Source organism: Mastigoproctus giganteus, chromosome 2 (assembly GCF_048544385.1).
Source record: "Mastigoproctus giganteus isolate SK-2022 chromosome 2, ASM4854438v1, whole genome shotgun sequence".
Classification (NCBI taxonomy): Eukaryota; Metazoa; Arthropoda; class Arachnida; order Uropygi; family Thelyphonidae; genus Mastigoproctus; species Mastigoproctus giganteus.
This window is the reverse complement of record NC_143576.1, coordinates 31,761,777-31,776,973: the sequence shown is the minus strand read 5'-3', so window position 1 is coordinate 31,776,973 and position 15,197 is coordinate 31,761,777. Positions and strand designations below refer to the sequence as shown.

The 15,197-nt window shown below is 34.6% G+C and overlaps 1 protein-coding gene across 3 annotated transcripts in view; it reads left to right on the top strand.

Annotated features, from left to right (window-relative positions):
• LOC150089255 (dynein intermediate chain 2, ciliary) overlaps positions 1-15,197 on the top strand; it is a 317,847-nt gene that overhangs the window by 284,951 nt on the left and 17,699 nt on the right. For all 3 annotated transcript variants that reach the window (XM_090388583.1, XM_090388589.1, XM_090388593.1), the window contains one exon: positions 1,758-1,903. In XM_090388583.1, coding sequence (XP_090244709.1) covers positions 1,758-1,903 — 146 coding nt within the window. The remainder of the gene's footprint in view (positions 1-1,757; positions 1,904-15,197) is intronic.

Sequence of the window (15,197 nt, the reverse complement as noted above, 5' to 3'; positions counted from 1 at the left end):
GGTCAGACAAGATCACCCTTTGACTCCTGCTGTGACTGAAGTATAACCACACTCCTATCTCTGGTCCTGCTTTACTTCTTTAACCAGTGATTCCATTATTTTTCTAAAACAGCAGTTGAGCTAACAGATCTGTAGTTACTGATATCACATTTTGATCCCCCCTGCTATGTGAATTGGGAATACATTCACACATCTGCAGTCTATAGGGATCGACCCTGAATCCAGAGATGCTCTCATAATTATGGCAAATGCTTAACTCTTTTGTTGCCTCTCTTAATATACTGAGATATATCCCATCCACTTTGGTTGCCTTTTTCTCTTTCTTCCATATTCTCACCCTTGAACTAAGCAAATGGGTGAAAAAACCATTTGAGGTTTAAATTTGATAAACCAGTTGGATGGCACAAACTCAAGGTAGTTGATAATGAAAAATACCTACAAATGATTGTACAGTAGAAACATACTTTTAAATGTTTATGTAGTTCTTTCAGTGATGTACAGAAATTTTGAAAGCAGGGACAAAGAGATGATTACCACATCTGGAATATACTGCATGCAGGTTTGGGAATCTTATTTTGGGAAGGGCATAGACCTACTGGAAATGATCCAGAGAGGAGCAGCAAGTTGAGGACACAAAAAAGATATTCTTACCAAGAAAGCCTGGAGTTCTATTAATTGTAATATCTGGAAACTAGGCATTTGTGTGGTGACCTAATTGAAGTGTATAATGCATTAAAAGGGTTGAGGAAACTAAATGCTGATGGTATCTTTACTTTTTCTTAGATGACCTATATAAGGGATATAAATGCGAAAAAGGATGGTTGCAAAATAGATGTGCAGCAATATGCATTGGTCAGAGAATAATTGATTGTTGAAATAAACTTCCACCTATTGTTGTAGTAGTTGATTTTGATATTAGAAGCCAGAGACAAAGGAAATGGATAATTCTTTTGTTTTTTTGTTGTTTTTGGCTGGTGCTGTATGTTTTGCTTCCTTGGATCAAGTTGCCAATACTAATAATAAGTATTTAAATAATTATAATAGTAAAGTATTTTCACTGCAGAACTTGTGTGTGATTTACTGATAAATATCTTATAGGGAAAAAAAAATAATAGTCTTCTTGAATTTCTGAACAAGAATGCAAACAAGCTATATTCTCCTGCCATTTCAATTGGAGCAGATGGTTAATGACCAGAATCATGCAATGCAGTTTCAAAATATCATGGATCAGATACAAATATGTATTGAAAAATGGCAAGTGAGGTTTCACAATACTAAAGTCTTCTAGCTGGGAACAGAAACCTAGAAGTAACTCATAAACTAGAAAGAAAAGTAATTAAAGATGATTTTGAATTAGTTCAGAGGTTATAATATAAAAATTACAAACAAACAATTTTCCATGCAGCATAAACCGTCATCCACGTGTTGGGTCCTATCTGTGATTTAACAGATCTTTTCAAATAGAGATAAATAAATTGTTATTTTTCTGTAAAAGATATTGTGTGATTGCACTTGGAATATCATATTCAGGTCTGGAAGCCACATCTAAAAATGAGAACTTCTAGAGAGATGATTCAAAATAGGGCAGCCAGATTAGGCAAAAAACACTACGCATTGGTCTTATATAAATAGATATAAATTGCATAAATAAATAGTTTCAAAATTAATACACCTCACTTTCTTTAAGTTAATAAGGTGATTAAAATTTTTAGCTTCTATTTTATGTAGATTTATAACTTTTCATTTCATATTTAAAGGTACACATATTTGACTTAATTATGAATCAAAATGAAGAAGTATGTAAACATGAACTGAGCCAGAAGAAGACCAGCAAAGTTTCCCGCAAACCTACTCGTGTGGCTTTTAATTTTGAACATGCAGTTATTATAATTGGTGATGACAGGTGCGATATTTATTGTTGTACATTTTTATACTTTGGTGTTTATTTTTAAATTAAAGAGTTTTAAATGAAATTTTCAGAAGTACCCTTAAAATGTTTCTATCATATATAATTTTCAGAAGCATACTTTGAAAAATGTTGTCATGATGATAGGACAAAGCAATCAGGTTCCATACTGGCTGGGATGTTAACTAGGTCAAGAAGGCCCCCACTGCTTGATGGGGAACCAGGAAATGATGCTAAATATGGTGCTGGAATAACTACCATTGTTATAAGCATAAATAGTAAAGAAGTGGAATTAGAAGAACTAGGTTGATAAAATATCAGAATAGCAGATATCATAGAAACCGATAATTTGAATATAGGTGAGCTGCACCTGAATAATAATAGATAAATTTATTTTGGAAGTAAAATACAGTACAAGGAAGATGCAACAGTAGTTTTTAAAATTAGTTGCCTGGGAAACGTTGTCCGGTTGAGTTACAAAGGCAAAATTTAAGATAGAATGTTGAGTAATGAAATTATTTGGCCAGTTGAAGGATCAACAAAAGGTGAAATAGAAGAATTCTTTAATATTTTAGAAAGAGCAATAGAAACTAAAGACAAAAGGGAAAAAAAAAAAAAAGAAAGAATAATAATCATTTGAGAAGATGACAATTATATCTGTACATATTTTAGGAATTTTTTTTCCCCTAAAATATGTGTGCAGTAATTATGGTAATAGGTAATAATAACAATAATGGTAAAAGGCTACTAAAATTTAGTGCAAGTGCTGCACTCTTAATTACACAATATTTTGTTGTTGTTGACGTGGAATTTATTGGTGCAAGGGCTGCTATGGCCAAAATGCGCCTACACAATATTTTAGCATAAAGGTAACTGCAAGTTTATGAAGGAAGCATAATATAAACAAGAAAAGCATAACTGGGTATATTATTATAGAAATGGATTGTAAACAATTAGTTGAAGATATAAGTGTATATAGAGCTTTTGAGATTGGCGATAACCATTTTCTGTTGAAAAAATTGAAAATGATATCTGGCCAATATGATTTTTACTTCTACTAATATATCAGCTGTTTGCAGTCAATTTTTATGCATAGATTTTGATGATATTTTACATTTATAATAATTATTTTCTACAAATATTGATTATGCCATTCTGCATGGTTTTGATGTTTGTAAATAGCTGTTTTTAACTCAGTTTTTTTATGATGATTTCACAAACGTTGTTAGTTTTTTCCTATCATATACTGTTTTTTCACAATTCACTTAAGTTGATATCATGAATTGTATTATTGAATGTTTTAAGTTAGGAGTAAATGCTAGTAATCTGTAAACTAAATCTTCGCATGTTGGTAGCACTGCCTTCAGGCTTGTTTCTTGACCTTGAGCATTCCATGCAGCAGTTTTATCAGTGTGAGCTTAGTTTATTTTTGAGGTTATCATGTCAAACTTATGCTGAAATATGAGTAAAATGTCTTCACAAAAGTGTTTGAACAATCCAAACTTATTTTGTTGTATTTTTGGAAGTTATGTAATCCTCAAGCAAAGACAAGATACTATAGAATTTGCAAAAAAATATGCATTGTGCTTATTTTAGAGTAAACCTCTAACAGTGGGCATAATGAAATAAATATTGCTTCTACTGACGAAACACAGTCAAAATAAGTGAAGTTTATTAATCATGGCTGGATATTTATTAATCATGTTTATTAATCATGCCCTCCATATTAGGGCTTACAATACCGGTCAAAATCTTAATACCGGTATTTTGGCATTTTTAATTTATGAAACCGGGATACCGGTATTCCAAAAACAAACATTTTTCTCAATAAATTTTAATCACAATTAGGTGCAATAAAGTAAAGAAAAAAAAACAAGTACTGTAATTACTTGAATTCATGTTTTAAATAAACTTTTATTGCAATAATAAATATTCTGAAAAAAATCATTAAAATACTGTTATTCTAAAAACAAAAAAATACATATTGTTACTGCAACGTTTAGTTATGTTTAAGCATCCACACTACTTGTCCGAATAAAGTGAGCTCATAAGCAATCAATAGTATGATTGTTTAAAATGGATCTAATTTTGGTATATACAATATTTGATTAGCGGCAGAAAATGCCCTTTCGGATTCTATTCTGGTACTGAGATAATCGTAGACAATCTCAGTCCATATTTTCTAGGCTTTCAACTTTTTTAGCAAAAATAGATAGTTAAAAGTATTTCATTAATTTCCGACTCAAGTTCATCTTTTAAAATCTCATTGGAGTCAGGCAATTTCTTATTTTGGAAAGAATTTGCAGAACACTGATGATCTGTTCCATGTAGGTCTTCCATGGTTGAATTATGTTCATCATTTTCTGAAGGAGAAAGACGTTTTATTAAGTGAAGTATAATTTTCACTATAGTATCTTTACTGAGTCTGGGAGAGAGCAAAGAGTGGGGATAAGGAATAAAGAAGAGAGCAAAGAGTGCAGTTAAGGATTTCTTCACATATATAAATCAAAGAACAGAAGGACAAATCAGATTGGACCCTTATGTAATGGATGTGGGTTAGTAGTAGATAACATAGCTGAAGTTGCAGATAAACTCAACAGTTACTTTGCATCGATATTTACATAAAAAAACCCCTTTGTGTCAATGAGATATTATGGAAGTGAAGTTGAAAAAAATATAATTAACGATGTTGAAATTTCAAATGATTATTTAATGACAACTTTCGTGCCTACAGGCGAGTAAGGCTCCTGTGGTTGATGGCATATACCCTACAATCTTAAAGGAGGCAGGCACCCAGGCAGAGGATTGTGATAAATGGTTATTCCTCAGATTAGGTTAATGTAAGAAGTGGGGTTCCCCAAGGATCAGTATTGGGACCACTGTTGTTTTTGATTATCTTAAATGACATCTATGAAGGAATGTAGGGTGTAAGGTCTAAACTTGCAGATGATGTAAAGATCAGTAGAATAGTTAATGATCGCCGCCAAGCAGAGCTTCTTCAGAGTGACCTAGATAGACTTCCGGGATGGTCAGAAAAGTGGCAGCTATGCTTTAATTCAGGAAAATGCAAGGTCTTACACCTGGGGAACAGCAACCCCAAAATAACTTATACACTTGGTGGAGCTGAACTAAAGTCAGTAGTAGAGGAACGGAATTTGGGAGTTACGATATGGTCAGACATGAAGTTGTCCAAGAATTGTGGACAGGTTGCAATGTTGTATGGTGTCCTATCGATGATTTATTGAACATTTGCTAGTAGAGATAACGACGTCATAATCACATAAAGGTGATTTTATAATCTTTATGTGAGTAAATTATAACCAATTATTTTTTTAAAATTAGTACCGAAAAACTGATATTTTTTGTATCAATACCGGAAAAAAATGACTGGGATCCTGGTATTGTAAGCCCTACTCCATATAGCTGTGGTGGGTTCCCCATCAAGCACAGTGGGGGCCTTCTTGACCTAGTTGACACGTTATTAATCGCGGGTCTGGCCCAAAATCCTGACGGCCAAAATCCCGACAGCCCAGAATCCTGACAATATCTATTATATTGTAAAAATATATGAATATAATTCTATATATTTATTAGTTTTTTAATAAGTAAAAATTTACCTTATTAGATTAATTTTGTATAGAAAGAATATAAAATATAACAAACATTTTAATGACAAATACCTCTCTCAATTTGAAGATCATGTTTTCTGTTACAGAAACAAACAGTTTTAAAATACTGTCAGCAAATAAAAACGACTTAATTAATTTTATTTTATTAGGTAATTCTTCAAGTCAAATTTTGGTATTTGTATAGGGCATTTGAACAATAATTATAGGTATAGTATTGAAATGCTAAAGATAAAAAACTTGAAATAAGAATACTTTCGGAATATGAAAATTAGAGTAATGTATTTGGCAGCTGCGTAACATTGTCATAAATATCATTAACATAACTAAAACTGTAATTATACAGGTATTTGTTATTAGCTGTACTTTCACAAATTTCTTTGACAAATACATTTGGCAGACCATAGGTACTGGCAAGATATTTTGAAAGGGGTAACAGGAAAAAATATCCTCAAAAAAAAATCCCATTTTCTTCTTATTATAATACTTAAGATTATTATAATACTTAAACGTTTGATTATAATTTGTATGATTTTTTTTTGCAAATTTTGATATCATTAAACTGTGATTATTGTCAGTAATGTGGTTTTTGTGAACTGATTGTGTATATATATATATATATATAAGTGTGTGTTCTTTATTCATTAATATGACATAAAATATTAACATTATCATATACTGTTTGCATAACTGCAATGTACATGTTCCATGTGTTCAAATAAAATTTTAATGTTTTTTTTTTGGCCGTTTTGATTACATTAAAAACATTTTTTGTTGCAAAAACAGTTTCTGAGATATAGACTAACTTTGTTTTTTTAAATACAGTCTGTATGTCGGGATTTTGGGCGGCACCGATTAATCACAGTGATGGGACCACATACATCCTATTATGGAAGCAGTTATTCTACATTGTGATGAGAAGATGGTGGGTTAATAACAGGGCAAGTGTATGCCACACCATTCTCCAGAGTCTATGATTGAGTATTTCATTGTTCCCCATCCCCTACCTCTTTTCCTTCTTTTTGCCACACATGATCCACACCTGTTGACGTTGCATTTGGTATTTGTATAGGGCATTTGAACAATAATTATAGGTATAGCATTGAAATGCTAAAGATAAAAAACTTGAAATAAGAATATTTTCGGAATATGAAAATTTAGAGTAATGTATTTTGTCATACATCTGTCATAAATATCATTAGCATAACTAAAACTATGTAAGTTGATAAAGGGGCTCATCACCTTGAAAGCTTTTTCATGTATATTTTATCACTTTTATTCTTTTTATATAAATTTTTTTATTATTATTATTTATCGGCTGTATATAATTTTGGTTTTAATTTGTATACAGTGTATTTATTTTATATTGTATTTTATGTATCAGTGTCCATGTACTTAATTTATTTTTAATTAACTTTACTTATTTTGACTGTGTTTCATAAGTTGAAACAACATTTATTCCATTTTAAGTATTCCTGGTGCTTAGAGCCTCTTCTCTAATATAAACAATGGGCTCCACATAAAGTTTGCTGAAGTTGTGTTGAAGCATTGAGATTGTGGAAAAATGGTAAAAGAAGGCTATGCCATTTTCAGTTCTCATGATTTTGCGGAAGCCTACAAACCACTGTGACCACTGTTACTTTTACTTAGTTACTGTAGAGGAATATAATGCAAATAGTAAGAAGAGTATTGTGTTTCCTAATACCAAGATCTAGAAAAGTTAGGCAGATGGGCTGAGAAGTGGCAACTGACCTTTAACATTGACAAATGAAAAGTACTGCATATGGGTAGCAGTAACCCAAGAGAAACATACCAACTGTGTGGTACTACACTCAGGGAGGGGAATAATTGTACAGTCAGATATGAAGTTCTCTGAGTAGTGCAGATGGGCTGCCAGAGAAGGTCATGCAGTTTTGTCAATGATATATAGGAATTTTGCTAGCAGGGACAAGGAGGTGATTATCCCTCGAAGGTCATGCAGTTTTGTCAATGATATATAGGAATTTTGCTAGCAGAGACAAGGAGGGCAATGGTCAGGCCACACCTTGAGTACTGTGTACAGAGAAGGGAAACAAAATTGATGAGAGGAACAAAGGGGTGCCCTTACGAAGAAATGCTTAAGTTCTGCAAGTTGCAGCATCTAAATGCTAGGCACCTGCGGGGTGATCTGATTGAGGTGTTTAAGGCATTGAATGGTTTGAACAGGCTGACAGGATACTTCCACTTGCTCAGAATAAGAACCTGAGGGGCATAGATTCAAATTGAGGAAAGACAGTTGTAGAATAGATGTGCAGGATTTGCCTTTAGCCAGTGGGTAGTTGATTGCTGGAACAGACTTCCATCTGTTGTTGTGGAAGTTGATAGCTGAAATAAATTTAAGGCTGAGGTAGACAAACATTTGGAGTGACCAGATGGTTGAAATGGGAAGGGGTTTTTTTTTTTTTTTTTTTTTTTTGGCTGATGCTGTATAAGCTTGCTTTCTTGCATCATATGCCTCAACTAATGCTAATATTCCCTCTGCCATTAGACCAGCCCCATGTGGAGATAACCTGCTGATTCCATGCCTTCCACTTATATTGGAGAAGGTAGCAGCAGAGAGTGCAGAAAGTGAAGCTTCTGAAAATGAAACTGAAGGCTACACACCTGAAGACAGAGTGCAGCCCTAAACTGTTTTCACAGCAGTGACATATCCAGGTATCATCATAAGGGGAGGCATGGCAACCAAGTTCAGGTAACGTTGTAAGGGGGAGGGATGAATGGCAACCAGGCTTTTGACTTTTTCCTTTGAATGCCCTGCATTTTGTTTTTTTAATTTCAAATTTTTGATTAAGGGGAGCATATCCCTCTCTGCCCACCTCTGAATATGCCCCTGTTTCATAGCATGAACTCAAAATGATCTGGTAAGAGATATAAATTTTACAAAAGGAATCTGCAGGACTCCTTGGTTCTAGACTGAAGTCAAAAAATCTAGAACATCGATGCATTTCTCATGGAACCGACACAGAGAACTGGAACTAGTTCCCTATTTTTCTGAGGATGATTCTATGGTTTTTCAGAAATATAAATGACTTAATGAACTATTTAGGACTCATAATAAGATTGGATTAAATTTTGTATAAAAGTATACAAATAAAATAAAATACAATAAAATGATAGATAAAAATAAAATAAAATAAAATATGAAATTACATTACACTATACGGAATTAAAAGTGGTAAAAGCGATAAAAACAACCATAGCTTTCAGAGGTGACTGCCTACTTTATCAACAGTAAGTCTTAACTGTCACAGTACATCCGTAAATAACTCCAGAGGCCTATTTGAATAGGCCTCTGCGGGAATAACTAATTCCCACAAAATGTAGGATTATAACTAATTCCCAAATAATTATTTGGGAATTAGTTATAATCCTTTCAGACTCCCCTTTGACTCATCAAAGGGGAGTCTCAAAGGTGTGTTGCTCCACAATGGAAATAAATATAGGTCAATCTCAGTAGCTCACTCTGTGCATATGAAAGAAACATATGAGAACTCGAAGAAGTTGTTGACAAATATTAAGTATGTTGGGCTGTGCTGACTCTCAAGTGATAAGTATGTTACTTGGACAGCAATCTGGCTGCACAAAAATGCCTTGCTTTTTGTGTGAGTGGGGCATCTGGGCAAAGAAGGGCAGTTTGTTGTCCGGATCAAAGAACATAGTTTGTAAACCACACCCCAGAACTGTCCTCCTTCCACTTTTGCATACTGCATTAATGAAACAGTTTGTGAAATTTTACCTCAGTAAGGTCTTGCTTCAACTACTTTTGTACTAAAAACTACTCTTGTACTAAATTCCCACCGATGACCCAAGAGAAGCTAAAACAAGGTATTTTTTATTGGACCTCAAATTCGCAAACTGATGAGGGACTGAGATTTTGAGAAAACTATGAACTTCTTAGGGAACAACAAGGATCCAGAATATAGTTGAAAATATGTTGACAAACTTCAAAAAGATGGGTTGCAATAAGAGTCAAGGTACATTTCACTCCCACATTGACTAGAAAATCTAGGAAGCATTAGTGAAGAACAGGTTGAGTGGTTTCACCACGACATTAAAGACATGGAGATGGGGAGATGGAATGTCAACATAATAGCTGACTATTGCTGGATGCTGAAGTGTTTAGTGGATTTTTTACCACACTGCCCTCTTTAATAGTGTTTTCAACATGTATTTAAATATAAAAGTGGTAAAAGTACATTTTGTTATAATTTCAGTGTACAAATTCTGCCAAAATTAATAAAAAAATTGTGAATTTTAATGTTAAGTGAATTTTCTGCAAGTTTTGTGAATTTCTATGAATTCTATGTCTGAGTTTTCGGTGAATTTTAATAGTAAGTCTTGTTCTGTGCATGTGTGTGTTTTTTGTATGGTGTGAACATGTCTATACACAGTAAATTAACCAGAGCTATTATAGTGGCATCATTTCATTACATCTCATATTGTGTTGCCTTCACAATGAGTTGCCTATTTGGTTATACTTAAAATTGGGTTGGTAGGTACCCTGATGGTATAGCAGCTATCCAGAAAAGGTTATACATTTGTTTTATGTACTGTCTGTAGTTGTGATTTTAAAATTTCAAGTGGCAGGAAACACGATGCAATGAGATATTTGCAGTATCTAGAAAGAAATGCAAAAATATAGTATTTCAAAGTGAAGATGATGCTGTAATATGTGCTGAATGCTTATTTACATTGTTTATTATAGTTTATCTTCAATGTTTATCTTTCTTTTGAGCTATGCTAATTATGCAGATGAATTTTTCAGAAATATGTTTCCAAATAGTGAATTAGCAAAAAAAAAAAAATGGATGTGAAACAACAAAAATAGCAAGCATTGTTAGTGAAATTGCAGAGAGAGAGAGAGAGAGAGAGAGAGAGAGGAGTTAGTGATGGTGAGTATATCAGTCTTATCTTTACATGAAACAGTAGGATCAGCAGAGTGTAAAAGAGATTAAGTAAAGAGTGGGTAGTTTTGCTGTTTCCTGTCCACACGTGGCAGACATAAAGAACTCTTGACAAAGCTTCCCATGAAAAATATCATGGAGCATCTTGGAGGTCTGTAGATCTGTTTTACAGTTGTACTCTCAAAATGTAAAGGATTGTCATCTTACCATGGCATTCATCATAACCTCCAGTAGTATAACTTAAGCTTTTCTGAAGCCCAAGTATGGTTTCCCCCACCTCAGTCATCCAGTAAACAGATAGTGATCATCTAAGAAATTTGATATCCAAGAAAGTAGTGAAGAATGAAGAAAGTACAAGGAGGGTTTGAAAAGTTGGTGTCCTGAGTATGATATGGTAGTAGTACAGTATTAAAAATTTCTGTACTTAATGAATAATACTTCAAATAGTAACCCGCCAAGTTTCATGCAGTTTTGATAACGTATTTTTTTAATTAACGTATTTTTTTAAAATTTTTTTAATTACATGAAGTCAACAGGGTTGTGTGAATGAGGAAAGATGGACAAATATAGTCCCTGTGCAGTCATCCAGTATTTGTGGAAAAGGGACTAATGGCAAAGGCAATGCACGAGGATATGGTTACAACTTTGGGAGAGGATGGTGCTTTCCTATTCCATAGTTAAGAAGTGGGTAGCAGAATTTAAACGAGGGAGGAAGCTGCTTGGAAGATGACACCCACTGATGAAAATCTGCGACGTCCATCACTCTAGAAGTTGTTGTCAGTGTGCATGATCTGGTGATGAGGGATCAATGAGGAGTTCGGTACATTTCCAGCATCTTGAGCATTTCGTCTGAATGTGCCTACTACATAAATACCGTTTCTCACTATTAAAAAAAGTGTCAGCACAATGGATTTCAAAGTTGTTGACAGCAGATCAAAAACACGAGATATAAAATCAAGTGAATATTTGCATTGTTTTCAAGCAGATCCAACAAATTTCCTTGCAAGCTTTGTGACCATGAATGATATATGGGTCCACACTTTCAGCCAGCAATAAAGGAGCCCTCCAAACCGTGGAAACACAGTTCCTCTTCTTCTTCCCCTCCAGAGAAAGTCAAGTCAATTCCTTCTGCTGGCAAGGTGATGGATCAGTTTTTTGGGATGCTTACAGAGTGTTGTTAGTGGATTACCCAGAGAAAGGGCAAACTGTCACAGGGTCATATTGTGTAGGTCTTGAGAGGCATTTGTGTGAAAATATCCATAAATTCTCAGCAAAGGAGTGTTGTCCCACCAGGGCAGTGTGTCTGTTCACAAGTATGTTATTTGCCATGGTTTTGGAATCTCAGAATATCCCCTATACTTACCAAATCTTCAGCCATTGGACTTTCACCTATTTTCCTAATTTGAAAAGATATCTGGCTTTTATAATATCCAATATTCCTACTGAGCGACATCATTGCTGCAGTGGACGCATTCCTGGAAGCCCAAGAGAAAATTTTCTTCACAGCTGGAATCAACGCATTGCAGCATCGGTGGAAAAAGTATACTGACCCAAAAGAGGACGATTGAAAAGTAACGTGTTACCAGACTCTTCAAATAAACCCTTCATACTAAGGCCACAAACATTTTAAATGCTTCTCATAAAAGGCTGATGAAGTACGTATACATACTGACTTTTGTGTCATTATGATTTCCTTATTAGCTCAAGAAAGGTCAACTAACCATGTATCAGAACTCTTCCACTAAGCAATAGATGCTCTCTTCTGCTGGGAACTTGGGAGCCTTTTACAACCATTAACTCTTCTATTATACAGTCAGTCCTTACAAGCTGAGTTTAGCTCCAGATCAAAAATGGCAGAAATATGCAAGGAAGCAATGATTATGAGCTATCTGCTGTAAAAATGAATAAATGATAATTTTAAAAATCAATAAAATATAAATGAGGTAAAATATTTCATACTTGAATTTTTCTTATCTATCTGCTTCATCAGATATTAGTATTAGTAATGGCCGCATGGTGCAAGAAAGCCTATGGCTTATTCTGCACAAGCCAAAAAAAAAAAAAAAAAAACAAATAAAAAAATGATAATAAAATAAAAATATAAATAATAAAAGAAAAGGAAATTTACCTATCGTCCTATGCGCTTCCCTGACCCGAAGGTACTATCCAGATGACCTTTGAATTTCCCCAAACTGTCAGCCTCTACCACCCACGTAGGCAACTTATTCCAGTAATTTATAACTCGCTGGCTAAAATAAAACTTCCTGCAGTCCAATCCCCCCCGTACATCCCCCCCCCGTAACTTGAATCTATGTTCCCTAGTTCTAGCATCATTTATAATCTTGAAAATTGCATCCTCATTCATTTTACTGATGCCTCTCAACACCTCAATCAAATCTCCTCTAAGGTGTCTAGTTTCCAAACTGTCCAACCCACATATTCAAAGTCTTTCTTCATAAGGATGCCCTTTTGCCGATCTCACCAAGCGAGTTACCAGTCTTTGCACCCTTTCAAGAAGCTCAATGTCTTTCTTTAGGTGCGGTCTCCATACTTGAACACAGTATTCCAAGTGTGGTGTAACAAAAGTTTTATATAATGGGATTATCACGTCCCTATCTCTACTTGCAAAAGTTCGATAGATCATCAATAGAACACCATGGGCCTTCATTGCAACCTGTTTACAATGCTCAGAGAATTTCATGTCTGACCATATCATAACACCTAAGTCCCTTTCCTCCAGTTTAGTTGAACTCCATCAATTGAATAAGTTATTTTGGGATTACTGTTTCCCAGGTGTAATACCTTACACTTTGTTGGATTAAAGCATAGCTGCCATTTTTCTGACCATTCCTGAAGTCTATCCAGGTCTCTCTGAAGAAGCTCAGCTTGACAGTGATCATTAACTACTCTATCAATTTTAACATCATCTGCAAATTTAGACATCACGCCCTCTATCCCTTCATAGATGTTGTTTATGAAAATTAAAAACAACAGTGGTCCTAATACTGATCCTTGGGAAACCCCACTTCTTACACCAACCCAATCTGAGGAATAGCCATTTATCACAACCCTCTGCCTCCTGCCCTGAATCCATCTTGCTATCCATCTAAGAATTTTCCCCGTGATTCCAACCTGTTCCAGCTTATAAAGCAACCGCTCATGTGGGACTGAGTCAAAAGCTTTACTGAAATCTAAATAAACAATGTTGAAATTATTTCCTAAATCCAGCTCGTGAGTGACCTTTCAAAATAGCGAACCAGATTTGTTAAACATGATTTTCCCTTTACAAAACCATGCTGAGTATCCTTCAAATGATCCTTAATTCCACCCTTGATCATCACCTCCATGATTTTCCCTACCACTGAAGTCAGACTGACAGGTCGATAATTTCCCACTTCATTCTTAGAGCCACCCTTATGTATGGGAGATACATTGGCACTTTTCCAATCCAATGGAATCTCCCCAGAGTCTAGTGATGCTCACATAATTAGCCTCAATGGTTCAATGCACTCACTTGCCACCTACCTTAAGATTATAGGGTATATTCCATCAACTCCAGAGGCTCGAAAGTTTTTTCATTAAATAATCTTGCGAAATTTCAATATCATTAATTACATATTTTTCAACTTCACTCCCACAATTTCCCATTGCCACAAAAGGTTTTTCATTTGTAAATATCGATGCAAAATAATTGTTGAGTTCAGTTTCCGGATGGCACCATGTTTCCGTAAGCCCTATATGTCCGCGTTACTTGTTTTAACCAGCAGCTCGAATTCGCTCATTTTGTTGACGACACTTCTAACATTAATATATAAACAATTAAGACTTACTGTTCTTGTATATTTAACAACCCTAACACAACCCTTGAAGTTTTTTAGTCTCTCTTTCCTGGCATTAGCTACCTGCTCCCTCGAAACCTTTCTGTCCCCAGAACACCTAGATAATATGTCCAGTTGGGGTAACAGATAAGAACTCTTGCGGTATATGCAAGAGTTACTTTGACCAATATTATTAGATAAATGCGTGTCAGTATTACCCACATTCCCCCCTAACTAGCAGTTTCCCTGAACCTTTAAGGTATCCTCAATAATACTGGCAAAAACTTTTGCACCACTTTTGTTTAAGTGTATCCCGTCTCTACAAAACAAATTCCTTCTACCTACAAGTGTGGGCCATGCTGATAGAAATTTCCCCCCTAAAGCCTTGCAGAGTCCTTCAAGTCTTGAGTTAATCCACAAGGCTTTTAACATATAATCCCTCCTATCATGTCTCTGCCAAATTGCAGACACATAGACATTGTGGCCTAGCTCGCAGCATTTTCTCAGCATGGTCCTGTATTTTCCCAACAAATCGTCAGATCGTGTATGTTTAATGTCATTAAATTTATCTAATTTGTTTTTTAAATCAGTGGAAGCTCACAGATTTACACAGTTAGGTGTCAATTATGTGACAATTTTTGTCAATAGTTGATTAATCATTGATTAAAGATTAGTTTTTTTTTATATTAGTTTATAATTATTTCTTTAATTTTAAAAAATCGATATATCCCCTTATTTGTATCATCCTAGGAAAAGAAAATGTAATTCAGCACTCTATTTCAACCCATTTAAGACATCCAATGCGGCTTCCAAAGGAACCAGTCCACGTTGGACCATCTTATTAGACTGGAAACATCCATCCGGGATGCTTTCCTAAAACATGAACATTTGGTGTCTGTGTTCT